At 37.6% G+C, this 20,911-nt stretch overlaps 1 protein-coding gene across 13 annotated transcripts in view; it reads left to right on the forward strand.

Moving 5' to 3' along the window:
• Positions 4,869-20,911, forward strand: part of FIP1L1 (factor interacting with PAPOLA and CPSF1) — a 68,343-nt gene continuing 52,300 nt past the window's right edge. For 3 of the 13 annotated variants that reach the window (XM_005681618.3, XM_005681616.3, XM_018049457.1), the window contains exons 1-9: positions 4,869-5,193; positions 6,342-6,386; positions 6,490-6,529; positions 9,831-9,888; positions 10,948-11,051; positions 15,666-15,730; positions 16,256-16,366; positions 16,789-16,919; positions 17,211-17,279. In XM_005681618.3, the coding sequence (XP_005681675.1) occupies positions 5,109-5,193; positions 6,342-6,386; positions 6,490-6,529; positions 9,831-9,888; positions 10,948-11,051; positions 15,666-15,730; positions 16,256-16,366; positions 16,789-16,919; positions 17,211-17,279 (708 nt within the window). In that variant the 5' untranslated portion in view covers positions 4,869-5,108. The remainder of the gene's footprint in view (positions 5,194-6,341; positions 6,387-6,489; positions 6,530-9,830; positions 9,889-10,947; positions 11,052-15,665; positions 15,731-16,255; positions 16,367-16,788; positions 16,920-17,210; positions 17,280-20,911) is intronic. The other 10 variants (XM_005681625.3, XM_005681617.3, XM_013964632.2 and 7 more) reach the window with 7 other exon arrangements.

The raw sequence follows: 20,911 nt of genomic DNA on the forward strand, positions 1-20,911 counted from the left end.
TGTTATAACATGTGCAAGAATTTCCTTTTTTTTTTAAGGCTGAATAATATCCCCCTGTCTTTTCATACTGTTCATACAAATAGATGGGGAAACAATGGAAACAATGAGAGACTTTATTTTCTTGGGTTCCAAAATCACTGCAGATGGTGACTGCAACCATGAAATTAAGAGATGCTTGCTCCTTGGAAGAAAAGCTATGACCAACCTAGATTGCATATTAAAAAGCAGAGACACTGCTATGCCAACAAAGGTCCATCTAGTCAAAGCTATGGTTTTTTCAGTAGTCATGTATGAATGTGAGAGTTGGACTATAAAGAAAGCTGAGTGCCAAAGAACTGATGCTTTTGAACTGGGGTGTTGGAGAAGACTCTTGAGAGTCCCTTGGACTGCAAGGAGATCAAACCTGTCAATCCTAAAGGAAATCAGTCCTGAATATTCATTGGAAGGACTGTTGTTGAAGCTGAAACTCCAATACTTTGGCCACCTGATGCGGAGAACTGACTCATTGGCAAAGACCCTGATGCTGGGAAAGATTGAAGGTAGGAGGGGAAGGGGACAACAGAGGATGAGATAGTTGGATGGCCTCACTGACTTCATGGACAAGAGTTTGATCTGGGAGTTGGTGACAGACGGGAAAGCCTGATGTGCTGCAGTCCATGAGGTCACAAAGAGTCGGACACGACTGAGCAACTGAGCTGACTGAACAGCCCTCTGCATACACCATTGTGTATACTGTATTTTGTTCATTCATTCATCTCAATAGACATGTGGATTGCTTTCATGTTTTGGCATTTGTGAATAATCCTACTAGGAACGTGGGTTTACAAATATTTCTTTAAAATTCTGCCTTCCATTCTTGTGGATATATACCCAGAAGTAGAATTGCTGAATCATACAATAATTCCCTCTTTACCTTTTTCAAGGACCCTCTGTTTCCACAGCTGCTGGATAACATTTTACATCCCCACCAAAAGTGTAAAAACATTCTAATTTCTCCACATTCCTGCTAACACTTGTTATTTCTGTTATTGTTATTGTTTTGATAATAGCCTTTCTATTGGGTATAGGGGCTTGTTGTTTTAAAAGTACCATGGGACATCCAGGTGGAAACATGTATCATGGTAAACAGTTGGATTATGATTATGGATTGCAGGAGAGACGTCTAGTAACTTGGGAGTCATTAGCAAATGGATGTGCTTGAGATTTCTTGTGCATAAAGAAGACCAAAGACAATGAGGGTGATGGACAGATCTCTGAGCAACATTTCTGGATCTGCAGATGAAGGGAAGCCACTGAGGGAATAATTTTGATGTTATAATTTTGATAAAGGCATAATTTTATATAACATCTTCAAGCTACCTATCTTTCAAGTCTCCCCAGGTAGGAGACAAAGATACCTTTAACCAAGGAAGTATATCCAGGCAAAAACTCAGTTTGCAAGCATGAAAGGAAGAGGTATTTTAAAGAGTAGTTATTAGTGATTTATGGGCTTCTCTGCTTGTGAAAATCTTTATTTTCAAAGCTTAGCTCAAATGCTACCTCAACCACGAAGGTGATTCTGATACATTGATTATTATTTGTCAGTTCTTCAGTTTAACTAATGCCTTGAAAGAAAAGCTCATTTCAGGCAGCTGAAAGGAGAAAGAGGCTCCTCAGCAAATGGCAATTGGCCTCTCATGAAACTATCAAAGTTTGTTACAGACTTACTGAATGGTAAATAGATAGACAGGACTGTGAGTGATCGCCTTATGAAACTCGCAAGCAGAATGTAAAATCTTTAGTTCATTAGTGTCAGCAGAGGCTAAGATCGCCTTAGTACTAGGCACAACACCAGGAATTAGAATGACACATAAGAAGATGCCCTTTTGGAGAGAGGACACGGTGAAGAATCTTAGGAAAACAGAGATGTAGTTAAATAATCACTATACGATGTGATAGACACATGCCACGGAATTGGCCCAGTGTACAGAAAGGAGTGTTTAGCTCTGCACTAGCTACTCCAGAATAACTCTAACCTCATCTGTATATCTTCATCCTCCCTCCCTCTCTCCACTCCAGCTATATTTTGGGTTCCTTGAATGCCCCAAGTATGCTTCTGCCTCAGGGTCTTTGCACATGCTATTCTCTCCATCTGATAAGGCTTCTCCCAGAAATTCACAAGAGTTTACTTCTTTCCATTCAGGTTTCTACTCTTCTGCAACCTCATTACAGTGGCCTTTCCTGACCACATAAGATTACATCCTATCCGTCTTCATCATTTTTCTCTGGATCCCCCTTTCCTGCTTATTCTATCATCCTTATCACCATTTGACATACTGTACATTTACACGTTTATTATCTGTCTTTCTCATTAGAATGAAAATTTCATGAGAGGAAGGACTTTGTTTTACTCACTGCTGAATTTACATAGTTTAGAAGTGTCTTTGGAACTTGGTAGGCCCTCCATATTTATAGGATAAAGAAATGGGGTTCAGGAAAGATTTTAAAAGTTGATTGTATCTCAACAGACTTCAGAAATATACAAAGGATTATCCTCTACAGATAATGGAGACTGAAAATAGCAATAGAGGAACATCTAATGGTGCACGCAAGCATGCTAAATCTTCAGTGGGGTCTAACACTTCACAGCCTTACTCAGTAGCCTACCAAGTTCATCTGTTCATGAGATTCTCTAGGCAAGAATACTGGAGTGAGTTGCCATGCCCTCTTCCAGGGGATCTTCCCTACCCAGTAATGGAACCTGTATCTCTTTACTGCTGAGCCTGTGGAAAAGCCCAATATTTAACGGTAATGAGGATAAAAGCCACATGACTTAAATAACATAAGATGCTGTGGCATTGGTGGTATAAAAACATTTTATGCGTCTATTAAGACCCACTTTTCCCTTGTAGGAGAGTTAATTTTTTACCACCCTTCTGACTTTCTCAAAAAAGAGAGATGTTCAAGCTGGTTTTAGAAAAGGCAGAGGAACCAGAGATCAAATTGCCAACATCCGCTGGATCATGGAAAAAGCAAGAAAGTTCCAGGAAAACATCTATTTCTGCTTTATTGACTATGCCAAAGCCTTTGACTGTGTGGATCACAATCAGCTGTGAAAAATTCGGAAAGAGATGGGAATACCAGACCTCCTGACCTGCCTCTTGAGAAACCTATATGCAGCTCAGGAAGCAACAGTCAGAACTGGACATGGAACAACAGACTGGTTCCAAATAGGAAAAGGAGTATGTCAAGGCTATATATTGTCATCCTGCTTATTTAACTTCTATGCAGAGTAGATCATAAGAAACGCTGGGCTGGAAGAAGCACCAGCTGGAATCAAGATTGCTGGGAGAAATATCAATAACCTCAGATACACAGATGACACCACCCTTATGGCAGAAAGTGAAGAGGAACTGAGAAGCCTGTTAATGAAGGTGAAAGAGGAGAATGAAAAAGTTGGCTTAAAGCTCAACATTCAGAAAATGAAGATCATGGCATCTGGTCCCATCACTTCATGGGAAATAGATGGGGAAACAGTGGAAACAGTGTCAGACTTTATTTTCTGGGACTCCCAAATCACTGCAGATGGTGATTGCAGCCATAAAATTAAAAGACGCTTACTTCTTGGAAGGAAAGTTATGACCAACCTAGATAGCATCTTCAAAAGCAGAGAAATTAGTTTGCCAACAAAGGTCCGTCTAGTCAAGGCTATGGTTTTTCCAGTGGTCATGTATGGATGTGAGAGTTGGACTGTGAAGGAAGCTGAGTGCCCAAGAATTGCTGCTTTTGAACTGTGGTGTTGGAGAAGACTTGAGAGTTCCTTGGACTGCAAGGAGATCCAACCACTCCATTCTAAAGATCAGTCCTGGGTGTTCTTCGGAAGGAATGATGCTAAAGCTGAAACTCCAGTACTTTGGCCACCTCATGCGAAGAGTTGACTCACTGGAAAAGACTCTGATGCTGGGAGGGATTGGGGGCAGGAGGAGAAGGGGACGACAGAGGATGAGATGGCTGGATGGCATCACCCACTTGATGGACATGAATTTGAGTGAACTCTGGGAGTTGGTGATGGACAGGGAAGCCTGGTGTGCTGCAATTCATGGGGTGGCAAAGAGTTGGACATGACTGGGCAACTGAACTGAACTGAGGTTGGTCGTAACTTTCCTTCCAAGGAACAAGCATCTTTTAATTTTATGGCTGCAATCACCATCCGTAGTGATTTTGGAGCCACCAAAAATAAAGTCGGCCACTGTTTCCACATCTATTTGCCATGAAGTGATGGGACCGGATGCCATGATCTTAGTTTTCTGAATGTTGAAATGTTTCTGAATGTTGTACACTTTAAGGCTCATTAATCTCAGGTTCTTCCACAACGATATACTTGAAGCAACTATGTATAAATTTTCATAATGCTGCACGTGAAACAGAAAAACAAGACCTACTTCTGAAAAGGAGGGTAGTGGATGAGTTCTTTTTGACAAGGAAAACGCATACTTGATTTTTTGGTTTGACTTTTGTTTGCTGTTAAAACTAATTTTTCAAGAACGTGAGCATGAGTTAGATTTCTTCTGTGATGAGATACAGGGACCGATAGGGTAACGATTTTATATCACTTCTGATACAAGTGAAAAATGAAACGCTTTTCAGAAGATTTAGAAAACCAGAACAGGTAGAGAAGAGAATGCAGGCATCAAAGCCAGAAAGTAAGAATGGTGTTCTCTCCAGCAGTAGAAACACAAGCTATCAGAGTCCACATAGGGGGAGGGGAATTCTAGGCAACGTAGAACGTCAGGAGATAAAGCCACGCTAAAACGCCGGCGGGATCCCATGGCGGGGCGGGGCCCGCCACGACGCGCATGCGCACCAAGACTCAGGTGGCCGCCGCCGCGGAAGTGAAGCCACCTAGAAACGCCGCGCCGCTTTGGTGCTGCTGCGCGTGCGCGGGCGGAGGGCGCCGGAGTCGTCTGCTTTGCCGCCTCCGCGGCTGTCTGCCCTGGATTTCAGTCTCGTGCTTCCTTCGTCCGCTCGCCGGCGGGTTCGCGCCCCTCTCGAGCCCCTGGTCAGCGAGGCAGGGGAAGGGGTTGGAGGGGGCTGTTGATCACTGCGCTTAAGTTGTGCTCGGAGCGGCCATGTCGGCCGGCGAGGTCGAGCGCCTAGTGTCGGAGCTGAGCGGCGGGACCGGAGGGGATGAGGAGGAAGAGTGGCTCTATGGCGGTACGGAACTTCCTGTCCCTTCTCTCTCTCCCGGGTTCTCTCAGGCTTCCCCTCCCGACCCGCAAACTGCCGGCGTCCCGGGCCCCTCACGCCGCCGCCTGCGGCCTTCCGTGCGGAGCTTCCTCCGGCCTGCCTTAGGCCGAGCGCGGCGTGCGCGTTCCCCGCCCCCTCCGCCTCCTTCCGCCCAGCCCACGCCCCCAACGCGCAACGACCCAGCGGCTGCGGCGCCGGGCCGGGCCGGGGGCGCGGGGTCGGAACCCAGCCTCGCCCTCCTCCGCGCCCGCCGTTCTCGGCCGCCTCGCCTCGGCACTCTTTCACTTGTTTCTTGTATCGATTCTGAGCTTTGTTGGCGTGTTTCTTGTTGCCCTTTGACTGTAGGATGCCCTTCTTGTCCCACAAACAGTCATTCTGTAATAATAGCTAAATAAAGTTGATGCTGTAAAACTAACGTCTTGTTTCTTGATGGTCAGTTTGTGTGGAATGCACCTGCAAGGGTACCTCCTTGTCTGAAAGTCGTGCTTTAAAAATAATTAATTAAAAAGAGTGAGAGAAAGAGATGGAATACATTATGGCCCATAAAGAAAACCCCGAATGTCTCCTGTATTAAGGTGAAATTTTTCTTTTTTAAGAGACTGCGCTTTAACCCACATAGAAGTACCTCATGTCCCTTAGGCTTATGGTTTTCAGTATCATCTCGTGTATCTATCTTTTTCACAAAATGAATTTACTGCATCTTTTGCTTACCCGTTGAAAGAGAGTTGTTTGACGTTTGTTTTTTAACTTCCATGAAGTCACAGTCCCTTTTTGTCTGTTCGTGCTAAGTTTGAAAGTTAATGTTTGTTTCATGCCTAAAGGGCATCTTCTCGATTGTGTTTAGAGTAGTCCAGTAAGAATGCATGTTTGGGCACCTTGCTGCTCCTTGATGTGACTTTGACAAATGTTGATTCTGGTAAACTTGTAAAATACATTACCTTTGGTGCAAGATTTAGCATTAGTTAGTACTGTTTGAAATGTAACTGTGTAGGGTTTCTTTTACAAAGACCTAGAAATCTTTACTTAAAAGTTGATTTTTTTAAAGTTTATTTTTCATTAGAAACAGTATCTTGTTAAGTCATTGTAAGGTGATCTAACTTTGGATGTGCTTATAGGCCCATGGGACGTGCATGTGCACACTGATTTGGCAAAGGACCTAGGTTAGTGCTTGTGATGATCACTTCAGATTTTCATAATAATGGTTTCTTTAAGAGTGATTTGTTTGTTAATTTTATTTATGTGTGTATGTATTTTTTTTGGTAGATGAAAATGAAGTTGAAAGGCCAGAAGAAGAAAATGCCAGGTTAGTGAAATTTCTTGTTGATACTCAACAAAGATTGTGTGGTACAGTGGTCCTGTCAACAGACTGTCAACATTATTTGGTTATAATCATTGCTTGAATGAGATTGGAAGACACTTGAGTCCTTTATAGTTTATTACTATTGCAGGATGTACTCTTAAACCAATTCTGTTTGCTAATAGCCTAGGGGACAAACAGGTTTTGAGGTAAGGATGTGAATATTTTTCATATTAAATAACTTCATAACCTTAAGTGAGCTCAGTAGTGGAGTATACGGTATAACCATTACACTACTAAGGAAAAAAGGTTTAAATTTTTTAAAAATAAAGAGTTATTTGGGTAACTACAACTTAAGTGTTTCAAATGTAAAATTAAGTGTGGAATGAATGAATTTCTTATAAGATTGGAAGTGTTTGTTAGATTAATTAGAAAGGTGTGAGTGTCATTTATCGAACATATTAGCTAGAAACTTATCCTAAATTCGGAATAGCTCATTGATACAAGTACATGGATACACGCTGACATTACTCTGACCGGATTCCTTAGTGTCTTATAATGGGGGAGGCATGATTGCAAAAATGACTTTTAAAGAATATTTGGGTTTAAAAAGAGGAGGAAATGCCACCTCACACCCACTGCTGCTGCTGCTAAGTCGCTTCAGTCGTGTCTGACTCTGTGCGACCCCATAGACAGCAGCCCACCAGGCTCCCCTGTCCCTGGGATTCTCCAGGCAAGAACACTGGAGTGGGTTGCCATTTCCTTCTTCCAATGCATGAAAGTGAAAAGTCAAAGTGAAGTCGCTCAGTCGTGTCTGACTCTAGGATGGTTGTAATCAAGACAGGTAGTAACAGGTGCTCCTGAAAATACAGAGAAATTGTAACTCTGATGGTGGAATTGTAAAATGGTGCAACTACTATGGAAAACTGTCTAATGGTTTCTCTAAAGGTTAAAATGTAGAGCTGCCATATATACATGATCCAGGAATTCTACTCCTAGATACATTCTTTAGAGAAATTAAAACACATCACAAAAAGTTTTATGTGAATGTTCATAGCAGCATTATTCATAATAGCCATTAAATGATGAATGAACAGATTTAGAAAAGTGATATATTCATAAGTTGAAATACTGTTTGACAGTGAAGAGAAACGAAGTACTGATATGTTAGAACACAGGTGAACCTTGAAAACATTATGCTTAGTGAAAGAAGCCAGGCACAAAGGACTATGTATTGCGTTTCTAATTATATTAAGTGTACACAATAGGTAAATCCAAAGATACAGAAAGTAGTTAGTAGTTACTGGGGTAGGAAAAATGGAGACCAACTACATATCTGTAAGATTTCTTTTGGGGATGATGGAAATGTACTATAATTAGATAGATACAGTATTCTGTCTTCATACTTAATCTTCTGGTTGTATGCTTCAAATGAGTAGATTATATGGAATATGAATTGTATCTCTGCTGCTGTTTTTTAAAAAGTGGATGAAGGGAAGAAGTGAAAAATGGAAACAGCTTAGGGGGTGTTGAGCTTATTCTTCGCTTAAAAATATCCCTATTTTGGATGTGTGTGTTTTTTTTTTAATTAACTCAGTACTGTACCATCTGAAATCTTGTTATTTAATTTTGAAATGGATATATCCAAATCAGTTCCTAACCCTGATCTCAATTAATCACAAAGTTAGGATTTGTGTAGTATATAGTGATGAAAAGAATATTACTTCCTGTCCTTTTTTTCAGTTGGTTCAGAAATTAATGATAATAACACGATTTTGTAAACTAATTTTTATTTTATTTTGTTATTATGAGTTCTTGGCTATAGTTCTTGAAGCTTATTTTCTGATTTCTTACTTCCTCAGTACACAGCCTGATTAAATTGATTGGAGAGGCAGCCCTCTCTCTTGTCACTGTCAAAATGTCTCCATGTTCCTTATTAGCACTTTATTTGGAAAGCTGTTTATTTCATCCAAAGGAAAAGATCTATCTTTAAAATTTTATTTTTCTAGAAAAAGCTTATAATTTTACCACATTTCTAGCATTTTAATGGTGATAGAGAATAAAAACTTAAGTCTGTTGGGCACGAGCGCCCTGCCAAACAAACCTGTGTTGTGGTATTCAGAGTGGTACATATTACATTGCCCTAAATGAGCTGAGCTCTTGCTATTAGTTTTCCCCAGATTCTTGTGACTAAAAAAGTGACTAACCCATCCTTGAAATTGTCATTAATAACCATTGCATTGTGCTATCTCTAATTGTCATGTTTCACTGATCCAAGTTTTGGTTAAATATACTGTTTTGTGACATAAAAGAACAAGCCCAGCTGGTTTCTGAGAAATGTACTGAATAATCATAGTTGCATATTTTTTTCCTTGGGCTAGTGTAGAACAATGAAAATTTAACAGATAAATTTTCAGGTTTTACCCTTCATTTTGCTTTATTTGGAAATTGTATTATGGAAAAAAAAAACGCTCTAGGGATTAAATTGATTCCTATAGAAACTGACAAAAAGTGAAGTTTAGAAGAGATTGGCAGGAATTCAGTGAAAAGAGCTTTGAACTGTATCAACATCTGGACATTTTTCCTAGAAATGCTTTACCTACATAATTGTGAGTTGCCTTGTAGTTGAGTTTATCTATAAAATGAGGTTAATGGTTAATGTCCACTATAAAAATTATAATTGTAAGAACCAATTGCACTATAGTACTGAAAATCTGACACCATGGATAATGGCCATATGCTGAGTCTCGTGAGAATAAGAATATTTATTATTATATAGCAATTTTGTTATAACAGGGCAAATTCAAATTAATAACTAGCCTTAAAAAAGTATTTTTGTCATGTGTGAAAATTAGATCTGGAGCTCCTTACTGCCAAACTGGAAGACAATCTTAAGTGAAAATTAACTGTTTTAAAATCTTAAAATTTGTTTCTTATTTCACAAAGGACATATATCCAATAAGATGAAACTATAAAATTAGGAAGAAAAGAGGAAACTGTTACATAGATTAAGTATGATGCATATTTTAAAAATGTAAGAAACTCAAATTGTATCCCATCATCAAACTGCAAATTTGGCATCATTAACAAACTGGGTGCAATTCCATTTTACTTCCAGTGTTGAATGTACATGTTTTGTATAGGCATTAGGAATAGCAGAGTAAGACAGGCAGTTTTTACCATCTTCTTATCCAATGGAGACAGTAATTTCAAGAAACTATCAGACATAGCTTAAAAACACTGTAATGCTCCATCCTTACTTCAGAAAAGTAATACACAGCGTGTGCTTGTTTTTTGTTGCTTATAGTGCGAATCCTCCATCTGGAATTGAAGACGAAACTCCTGAAAATGGCGTACCTAAACCGGTAACACAAGGCTTTGAGATCTGGTTACTTCTCTGTTCAAAATCTTTATCGGTAGTTTCCCGTTCCCATAGGAAAAAAACCCAAAATTTAGAATTACTTGCAGTATTTTGCATGAGAATTAGTGGGAGGAAACGCTAGATGAAATGGAACATTTACAAAGGTTTAATGTTTATTGCTTTAATAAAAGAGCAGTTTATTATTAATAATAATAGAGAACCTAGTTTTTTTCAAACCAAACATTGCATCTTGCAACCCAAGTTTGTCAGTTTCTTTAGCGGATATATCTATATTTTATTTATATATATTTATATATATATATGTGTGTGTGACAGTCTGACCTCATGCCTGTTAAAAGTGACACTTTGCAGGTGACAAATCGTTGGTCTTAGGAATGTTTTAACATGTTTTAATCCTATAAAAACAAAATTGTATTCTGTAAGCTCGAACTTATATACAAAAAAGTATTTAGCCTATGAGTTCTATTTTTTAATTTTACTCTTATGTGACTAAGCACAAAACAGCCTTTTAGAGCCAAAATAAAACCTTTGTGTATGGCCCAACTTTTACTCATGGAATTGAAGTATTCCCTCAGTCATTTGCATGCAGGGCCTCTACTGTGTGTAAATGATTGTCAGGAGTAAGTGAACTGTTTTTTAACTGTTTGGTGATTTTAACCATGACTCTGTGACCCTTAAAAATTGTTTTCCTTTTACCTTCATGTTCTTTCTGTTAAGAATTCCTCAAATTTTTTTAAGTTGATATTTTAGTATGTTGCCTTAGATCTTATTTTTAAGAGGAGCAGTTCTTAATAGGAAAAATACATACGGTGTTATTTACAAAAAGACGATGATGAAAAAAAGTTTTACTTAACATCATTATCCTTTGGTCATGTAAAACATCAAAGTTGTAAATGAGTTGAAATAGGCAGCGACACTATAACTTTTTCCTTTAAAAGGAGCTCAAAAAATGCAAAATGGTTACCTTTTCAGTTACACATCTCAGATCAAATGTTGAAACGGATTAATGAGTGCATTTTGTGGTGGTTCTTTTTTGGTGTAGAAAGTGACTGAGACTGAAGATGATAGTGATAGCGACAGTGATGATGATGAGGACGATGTTCACGTCACTATAGGAGACATTAAAACGGGAGCACCACAGTATGGGTGAGTTATATGTAACAGTTGTATGTGCTTAAATCAAAGGCAGTGTGCCTGTATCAGACAATTAGTGATTGATTCCATTGTTTTTCCATCTGACCATGATATGAATTCTTACTAAAGTTTCATCTGATAAATTGCTAAGATAGTAGGTACAAGTTCTTGTCACAAGGAAAAAAAATATTTGTAACTTTCTGTGGTGATGGATGTTAACTTACTGTAATCATTTTGACAATTTATATGTATGTCAAATCATTCTGTTGTAAACCTGAAGTTAATACAGTATTATATGTTAGTTGCAGGGCTTCCCGGGTGGCACTAGTGGTAAAGAACCCGCCTGCCAGTGCAGGAGACATAAGAGACACGGGTTTGATCTCTGGGTCGGGAAGAGCCCCTGGAGGAGGGCAGGGGAACCCACTCAAGTATTCTTGCATGGAGAATCCCATGGAAAGAGGAGCCTGGAGGGCTGTGGTCCATAGGGTCACAAAGAGTCAAGACACAACTGAAGCGACTTGGCATGCATGCGTGCATCTAGTTACATCTCATGATGTAAAGGGATTTCAGAATTAAATTTTTTTTCTTAAATATAAAGTTAGGTAAACCTGTGTGGAAGTAGCAGTTTTTTATTCTTGAAATTGAAGTGTTTTTACAAATTAATTGAGTGCCACAGATTCTTTAATTAGAAAACCTTAAATTGTTGTTTGCATCTATATTGTTTTTAACATTTTATTACTTTTCCAGACCTGAGTTTAGGTTTTTTTGTTCAGTAAAAACAATAACCAAAGTACTTCTTTTTGCTTTTTATAGTATTATTTTTCAAGTGGTTAATAATCCTGAGGGCTGTTTATGCCAATATGTTGTCTCAGGGTTTATAGTCTGTAAAGCTGGATCAAGTGAATGGACTGCTGAGGAATAAAGTACAGATTGTGATTTTGTTGTGGTGGTAGAATAAGAGTTGACATTGTTTCTCTGCTTTTCAATTTGGATGTATACTGTGGTACTAGTACATTGGAAACAAGCTTTTCATTAATTGCACAGTCTTACCTGAAATGGAACAATATATACAGAAATACTTTTGAATATTTTATCTAGTAGGGAAATTTTTTGAAGTTATTTCAGGAAGCTTAAAGGTAATTCAGTTGTCATAATCAGTTTTGCATTATAATAATGACTGCTTGTGGAATTTTAAGACCCTAGCAACTTTTTGGGGGGGGGGCAGGATTTAAATGATTCATGTTAGGGTAATGCTGATGTTCTCCTCATCCCCACTTAAAGTAAATTATTAGTGTTGAGCTTGTGAGGTTAGTAAGCCCTTATGGTAATAGGCCTTTGTCATCTGGGCTTCCCTGGTGGCTCAAATAGTAAAGAATCTACCTACCGTGCAGGAGACGACCCGGGTTCACTCCCTGGGTTGGGAACATCCCCTGGAGAAAGGAATGTCTACCCCCTCCAGTATTCTTGACTGGAGAATCCCATAGACAGGAGGAACTACAGTCCTGCTGGCAGGCTGCAGTCCATGGGGTCACAAAGAGTTGGACACAATTGAGTGACTAACACTTTGACTTTGTTTTTCATTTGCACTACGCAGAAGGAACACTTCAAAATAATACCATAGTATTCATTGCATTTTTAGTAAATATTATCCTCTAAAATTATTTGTATTTGCAAGTATAGAAGAATTAAAGGAAATGGTGATTATTTTTTACTAATATGACCAATTTTGTGATAAGACTTTCATACAAATATCAAATACACATAGACTCCCATAGTACTTTTATCTGAACTTTATTTCTTATAGCAGTTTCATGGATTGTAATTATGTTTGCACTTTTAACACAGACTCTGAAATCTTTGAGTAGAAACCATGGTTTATGAATTTTCCTATTTCTTACATTGTCCTACATATGGTGTTTAGTAGATGTTTATTTAGTAAATAGACTGCATGTTAAAAAACACAGTTGTCTTTGAACGTTTTTCTTCCCTCAACATTTGACCATGAAAATTTTCAAACATTCAAAGAAGTTTAAGGAATTGATGTGGACACCCGTTTACTCATCAGCTGGATTATATAATTTATGTTTTGCTGTGTTTGCTGTATCACCTGTCTATCTACTACCTACCTCCATGCCTCCACCCACTCAACAGTCCATCTTTTCTTTTGTATTTTTTTAATGCATTTCAAACTAAGTTACAGATCTTTCTGGAGAGTATAAAGCTTTTTTAACCTTGCTATCTCAAGATATAGCCATTGAAAACTGAAAGAAAGCCAAGGAGAAAATTTGATGAATACTTACTTTGTGCAGTGTTTTCAGAAGCAAATTTAAAGAGCAAATTGTTTTTAAGGAACAATGCTAAATTGGTTTATTTAAGCTGCTAGAAAGTAAAAACTAGAATTGTTGTAGGTAACACAGTTTTTGTCAGAGTTTATTGTATCTATAAGTAAGGTAGGAAGAAAAGCAAATCTTAGGGTAGGAATAATTTACCTTGTATAGAAGAGTGGCTTCTCAGCTATGTCTTTGAAATTCATCTGCTCATTCATTAAATACTTTTTAAAGACAGCTTGTGTGGCATTCTGTTAATTGATGATGGGAATATAAACTATTCTTGTTTATCAAAAGTAGTGAGGAAGACAGACGTGTGAGCAAACACTTTGTAGCTAAGCAGTGTAAGTGCTTAGCCAGAAACATGTACAGTGATTTAAAAGTTTTGAGAGGACGGTTGCTAAAAGTCTGCATGTGTTAAAGAGAAAATTCTAAAGGAGGTAGTATTGGAAGTTATTTCAGTAATTCTTGAGACAGAAGGAAATGGACTGATGGTTTTGGCAGAGGAAGCTACTTAGATGTAGTGGAAGCATGACTTAGAGGAACCAGAATGCTGGAGAATAAGGTAGATGAGAAAGGTTGCTTATTTAAACCACAGAAGAGGAACGTTAGTACATTTTTGCCATGTCATCATGGAACCTTTAAAGGTTATTATAAATAGTCGGTCACATTTGAAATAAAACTAGCAGAAGTAGTTGAGATGTGCTAGACAGAAATTAGTTAATAAATTTGAAGTAATCATCCACATGGGATGATAAAACTAAGCCAGCAGCAGTAATATAGGGATAGATGAAATAACTTGATATATATGAGTAAAGAATAAATGGAAATAATGTGGGTAATGGCTGGTTATAGATGGAAAGGGAGATAAAGGACTCAATGATTTGGAGATTTCTAGATTAGTTCATTGTATACATAGCAGTGTATTACCATATATGGGTAAGGTGGGAGGAGCAGGTTAAAATAAAATTTCTTGGTACGTTTAATTTGAAGTTCCTTTAGACATCCAGGTACATAGGATCTAGCCCCTAGAGAAGCCTGACATCTCATGGTGGCAGGGCAGCTATTGATTGGTGTCACATTTACTTGAATACAGTTTTCCAGACAGCTAAGCTTCTTTACTCACAATGAATGCAAAGGCTTGGTGGCATTAAAAAAGAAAAGTAACATTTTAAAAGGCACTGTGGGGAAGGGAAAGTAGCTGGGTGGGAAGTAAAGAACTTCATGTAATGAACTATGGTAAGCCATAAATACTGTTTTGATTTATCCTTTAGCAGTTCTGTAAGAGGACCATTTGGAGACAGTCCTAGGTTTTTGTGCTTTGACTTTCAAATAGCTGGGACTTTTGTATATCTTATATAGATACCTCAGAGTGCTTTTGCTGTGCTGAACTTGATTGTTGAAATGTAAGTATTAAGAGACAGGAACCATATTTGTCCAGTTCCTCATTCTCTGTCCTTAGCTTAGAACTATATGTGATACATTGTTGGTACTCAAGCATTTGTTGTTGTGTCTGACTCTCTCGACCCCATTGACTCCCCTGTCAGGCTTCCCTGTCCATGGGATTTCCCAAGAAGAGTACTGGAGTGGGTTGCCATTTCTTTCTCTAGGGAATCTTCCTGACCCAGGAATGGAACCCATGGTTCCTGCTGCTCTCCTGCATTGCAGGCGGGTTCTTTACCCCTAAGCCGTGGGCAAAAGCATTTATTAGATGAATTAATTAGTCAATGAGATGATGAAACCTTTCAAGTTGGTAATGATGGTCCTCCTTGATAGTAACAGTTTTGTTTGAGCTACCTTATATTTCTTAAATTTATAGCAGTGGAGCTTTATACAAATATTTGAGTATTTTATTGAATATAGCCTTAGTTTTCTAAGGCAGAATAACGTAGGTGTCACAATTAACACGTTGGAGACAAAAGATGAACATTATTAGGCGGGCAAGAAGCAGTGAGTTTTTGCAAGTCCAGATGAATGAGTAGGAGATGAGGAAGTAAAAACAAGGCATATAAACTATTCTTTCCTTTCCAGCCAAATTTCTGGTTAGTTTGTAACAGTGGAATATTGAATTATTTATAGGTAGGTTTTTAAGATGGAAAATTAATCATACTTTTTAAAAAATTTGTTTTTATCTTTTATTGAGCAAGTGATAGACTTTTAAAATTGAAAACATTTTCTAAAATGTTTTAGTGTCAGTCTATCCAGTTAATATGTGGGTATATAATTTATATGTACATACTGAATATTTTACTGTTTTCATTGCAGCATTTCAGGATAATTTTTATTATTTTGCTTTTAGGAGTTACGGTACAGCACCTGTAAATCTTAACATCAAGACAGGAGGAAGAGTTTATGGAACTACCGGTAAATTTATATTTGTAGTTGCATCAATAGGAAAATCGGGCATATATCAGAATAAGTCAAGAATAGATGTTAGTTATTACAACTCAGTTAAAAAGAACAGTTTTGACCATATATAGTGGGCACTTTCCTGTAAATGGCTAGTTAGTAAATCCTTTAGGCTGTGGGTCACATAGGGTTCCTGTCACGTGTGTGATTTTGTTGTTGTTTGTTCTACAGCTTTTTTAAAAGGTGGAAATCTTTCTTAGATCACAGAATGTATGAAGATAATGATTTAAAAGAGGGAAGTTTCTTGGTACAGGAATCCCTTATTATAAACAAGAAGTCTCTAATCTCTCTGTTTTATCTTATAACTACACCATACACTTGGACCTCACTTTTTATTTGTGGAAACGTTACTACTCAGTGTGAAATCTTTGCCACAATTAGTGCTAGCATTAGCAGTAGTAAAAGGGTGTCATTGTTTTCTGTTTGTCTGTGGTATGTCTCACTAATATGGGTCCTTTACGGTTTTGTAATTTTCTAAAGTAGGAACGAAAGTGAAAGGAGTAGATCTGGATGCGCCTGGAAGCATTAATGGAGTTCCGCTCTTGGAGGTGGATTTGGATTCTTTTGAAGATAAACCATGGCGTAAACCTGGTAAGATCATTGTGGATTATGTCAGTTTGAAAAAATTTTAGTATAAATAATCATTAGCAAACAGTATGAACAATCATTAGAAAAGTTTTTTTCAGCATATAATATTACTTTTTAAATGTAATTTTTGTTGTCTTAAGCACACAAGTAATAGTGGCTTATATTATTAAATCTTACAGGTGACCTAGCATTATATAAAAGTAGACTCATTGTTTTTATTATAATGCCAATTCTAGAGGAAATCATTTTGGTCAAAACTTTGTATAGTTCTGTTGCTTTATGGTATTAATTGGGAAAATTGGTAAAACTAGAAGAGGTGATAAGACTTAATAGAACTCTATATTTTTACAGTTTATTATATTTTATGTACTACATAAAAATAGAATTGAAATCATTTGTACACTGAAAGTATGTTTTATCTTTAGGTGCTGATCTTTCTGATTATTTTAATTACGGGTTTAATGAAGATACCTGGAAGGCTTACTGTGAAAAACAGAAGAGGATACGAATGGGGCTTGAAGTTATACCAGTTACCTCTACTACAAATAAAATTACGGTAATTAGTAAATATTCCAAAATACCCCGGCCTTTTCTACTGTCCCAATTTTATTCCCTAAATACATCAGTTTTTCCCTATAAAGGTGGTTAAATGCTATATGATAGTTTAAAAATTCCGTTTTACCATGTTTGTTTTTTTCCCCCTCCTTCCCTTTCAGAGTTTCATATTAATGATTATCTGATGTTTTTAGTTTCATGTTGCAGACTAGCCACAGCTGGTTTGTCTTTATGTGGCCTGTCAATTAAAAATTATGTGGTATCTTAATGGGGAATATGTTATTTAACTTAGGCCGAAGACTGTACTATGGAAGTTACACCAGGTGCAGAGATCCAAGATGGCAGATTCAATCTTTTTAAGGTGAATTTTAGTAAATTATCCTTGGTTGCTCTCATTTTTTGTTCTTGAGTCTGCTCCCATACCACTACTCGAGGGACAAGATTAAAATGGAAATAGCTACCTTTTTTCCAAATCTTCAGCTTCCTGGTGACTTACAAATTTGCTGATTGTTGTTTTATCTCCACTTTTGCAAGCATGTGAATTATAGCCTATTATACTAACAAATGCAAAGTAAAACTATTCCTGCTGTATGTTGTGATTTTATTTTGAGTCAAGTGTATGTTTGTTTGTAGGATATAAAAGTTCATGCCAACAGGCTAAGCACTCATTGTAGATCCTGCTGTAATTTTTATCAGAATTGGAGACTTATTTTTCCTGATTTTCTGTTAAAAAATGGTAAGGTAGATGGCGTACCCTGTATTATCTGTGTGACACTGAAATCATTGATGTGATGTCTCTTACAGTTGAAGGTATCTCAAGAATCTTAGGTATTCTTTGAGAGTCACCAAGAGAGACTCAACAAAATTAGGATAAAGTCATTGATTTTTTAAATGAATATTTAAAAGGAGCAAGTTAGTGAGGAACTTGTAGGTTGATACCACTTGGGTATCAGGTCTGACTTTTTGCTTCTCTATTCCATATGATCATTCCAAATAATAATAATATATTTTCATACTTGTGTGATACACAGCATCCCACAAACTTTCTCAAAACCTGATTATAAACTCTTCTTCCTTTACCTTAATTCTTAATTCTTGATTCTTGTGTTGAGTGACACTGGGATGTCAGTGACTGGGAGTGCCTTTTAGTTTGAGCTATACATGCAGGGAATTTTTATGGGCAGGAACTTTTCTGTGTCCCTTTTGGGGCTTATAGCCCTGTCCTCCAAAATACTGCCTTATGCGATGCATGTGCTATATCCGCAGATGTAGCCGCTCTGCTGGACACAGTTCTGTATAGAGAATTTAATTTTAATTTACATCCTACTTTGGGTAAGTATTTGGTTCTTGTTCTGCTGTAAATATTTTGAAAGTGTTTGATGTCTCTCTTATTTTAAATGGTCATCAAGTTATTTTTGATGATACCTACTTAGTTAGACATTGAATATATTGTCTTTTACAATTGCAGTGAATAGTTAGAGAAGTTATCTTGATGAGGAAATAGTTTGTTGGCAATGGTGCTTTTCATTTTCTTCCAACAGAAAAAAGAACTGCCTTTTTAAACTTCCAGTTTTTGTATACTTTGTGTTTTCTTGCAGTAAACTACTAAAAGCAAAGAATAAGAAGAAACTGCTAGGGTCTTGTCTTTTATTGAAGGTAGCCATAGTGAATAAGTTATACATACAGTCTATCAAAAAATCATTTTGAAGTTTCTTTTGATCATGTGAGAGGAGATGATTGTTCCATTCTGATTTATTTACTTCTGAAGGAATAAGGACTTGAATTTGATAGGTGTAGTCAGATTATTTAAGAAATCAGCCTTATTGAATCAGAGAGTTAATTTTTTCTGGAGAATAGAAGACATGGCTTTGTAGGGTGTAGTTTAAACCAGGAAGATGAGTTGGAGGAATTACTGTCTGTTCGTGATTAGGACAGTGACTTACAAGTAATACTGTTTTGGTGGCAGTGTATGGTGTAGTTGAATAAAGTCCAAGCTCTTGTCCACTTCTCTACCATTTTGAACTGTAATTATTAGGATTGGTGAGAAGGAGATAGAAGGAAAAAAACTTGCCCAACTTTATTGACATATCCGAATGCCTTCATTGTGCCCAGCCCTGTAAAACAGTCTTTGTGTTCAGGGAGCTCACTATCTGAGTGATGTGTACATACAAACTGATAACCATATTGTATTGTGAAAGTGTTATATTGGTGTATTGACAAAATACAGTAAGGAGTTCAGAGGCGAGAGTGGGTTATCCTACATTGCAGAGTCTAGAAGGATTCAAATGGGATGCGATGCAAAATGAGTAAGTTTGCATTACTAGGAGAGAGGAGAGTGGAGAAGATTGTAGGCAGAGAAAACAATGTGAACAAAACCAGATAGTGTGAAGGAAGAGTTGAGAATCGATGAGAGATAGAGGAGAAGCCTGGGAATGGTGGAAATGATGTGAAAGACTAATGTGCACCTACCCTGCAGACGGATGGATCGGTAGCAGGAAGCCGTTTGAAAGTTCTTGGGTATAAGAATAGCATAAGCAAATCGGTTTTCAGAAAAAAGAACTGGTAACCAGGGTGGGCCACAGAGTATAAAGGGGGGAAATGAGAGTCAGAGTCCAGATAGGAAACTGTTGGAGTACTATAGGTACGAAATGATCAAGGACTCAGACTGATACTGGGGAATGGACAAAAGAACAGGTTTTTAAAGTTATTTTTATATCTAATACAAAGATTTTTTTTTTTATCCTTAGTTTTCTGAGGGACAGCCAGTCAGCCTCTTTAAAATAACTTTTAAACTTTTGATTAAGTGAATTTTTAAACATACTGACAAGTAGATTTGTTGTTTTTGTTTGGTCACTAAGTCTGTCTGACTCTTTGGGACTCTGGAGTGGGTTGCCATTTCACTGCACAAAGAACCACCAGGTGCTTATTATAGTTTCTCCAGGGATTTATTAATGTTTCAACATTCTTAAAGACTTTTTGTACACTTCAGTATAAAGTCAATTGAGTATGAAAACAATTGTACAATTATATAACTGGGAGTGAGGGCAAGAAAGAAGTGACTAGTAAGAATGGGTGATGTGTATAAGAAAAATTGGCCACAGCCTTCTCTCAAATATTAAAGTTTGTGTGTGCACGCCTGCATAGGTGTCCCTCCCGCTCTGTCACCGTTGTGAATTTCTTAAGATTTGTCGGTCTGTTATCCATTGTACCAAGCATTTATTTGTACCTTCTAAATCTGGAAGTATAAATCCTTCATTTGTGGGATATTTTCTTGTTATTTTTTTTACTTTGTCTTCATGTGCCTTTTGGCCCTCTTATTCAAAAATTCAAAATCTCCTTATGCTGATTCGTTTTTCTTTTCCTATCTCTTTGTTTTCCATTATCTGGAGATTTCTTTGGCTTCAGAGTGCTTCTATTCACTTTTTTATTTCTACTGTTATGTTTTTGAATATATAAGATGATTTTTCTTCAGTATTTAACTGTAGTATTGAGTCTTTCTTTTGTTTAAAAAAGTTTAAAAAAAAGATTCATTTTCATTTTTTAGCCGTGGTTGAAACGTCTTTGTGGTTCCATGTGGGCTTTCTTCAGTTGCAGCGAGCGGGGCCTGCTCTGCTACTGGTGCGGTGGCTTCTTTTGTTGCAGAGCACCAGCTCTAGGCTCATGGGCTTAATAAATGGCATGTAGGAGCTTCCCGGCTCAGGGTTCAAACCAGGGATCAAACCGGTTTCCCTTGCATTGCAAAGCGGATTCTCAACCCCTGAACCACTAGGAAAGCCCCTAGCATCCTATTCTTACTCATTCATGCAGTGATGCAGTGGTTTTTTCTCCCTCTGTCTCTCAAAATATCTTAATATTAATGGTAGATTGATTGTTAGGCTTTCTTTTTGTGCATAGTCTATTTTCTCCAAGTTGATCTTTTAATTTTGTTGTTTCTGGCTTTTGCCTTTGACTCTTCTCAAGTATTTGTTGACCCCTGGCCATTATGAACTCACG

This window comes from Capra hircus, chromosome 6, assembly GCF_001704415.2.
Source record: "Capra hircus breed San Clemente chromosome 6, ASM170441v1, whole genome shotgun sequence".
NCBI classification, from domain to species: domain Eukaryota; kingdom Metazoa; phylum Chordata; class Mammalia; order Artiodactyla; family Bovidae; genus Capra; species Capra hircus.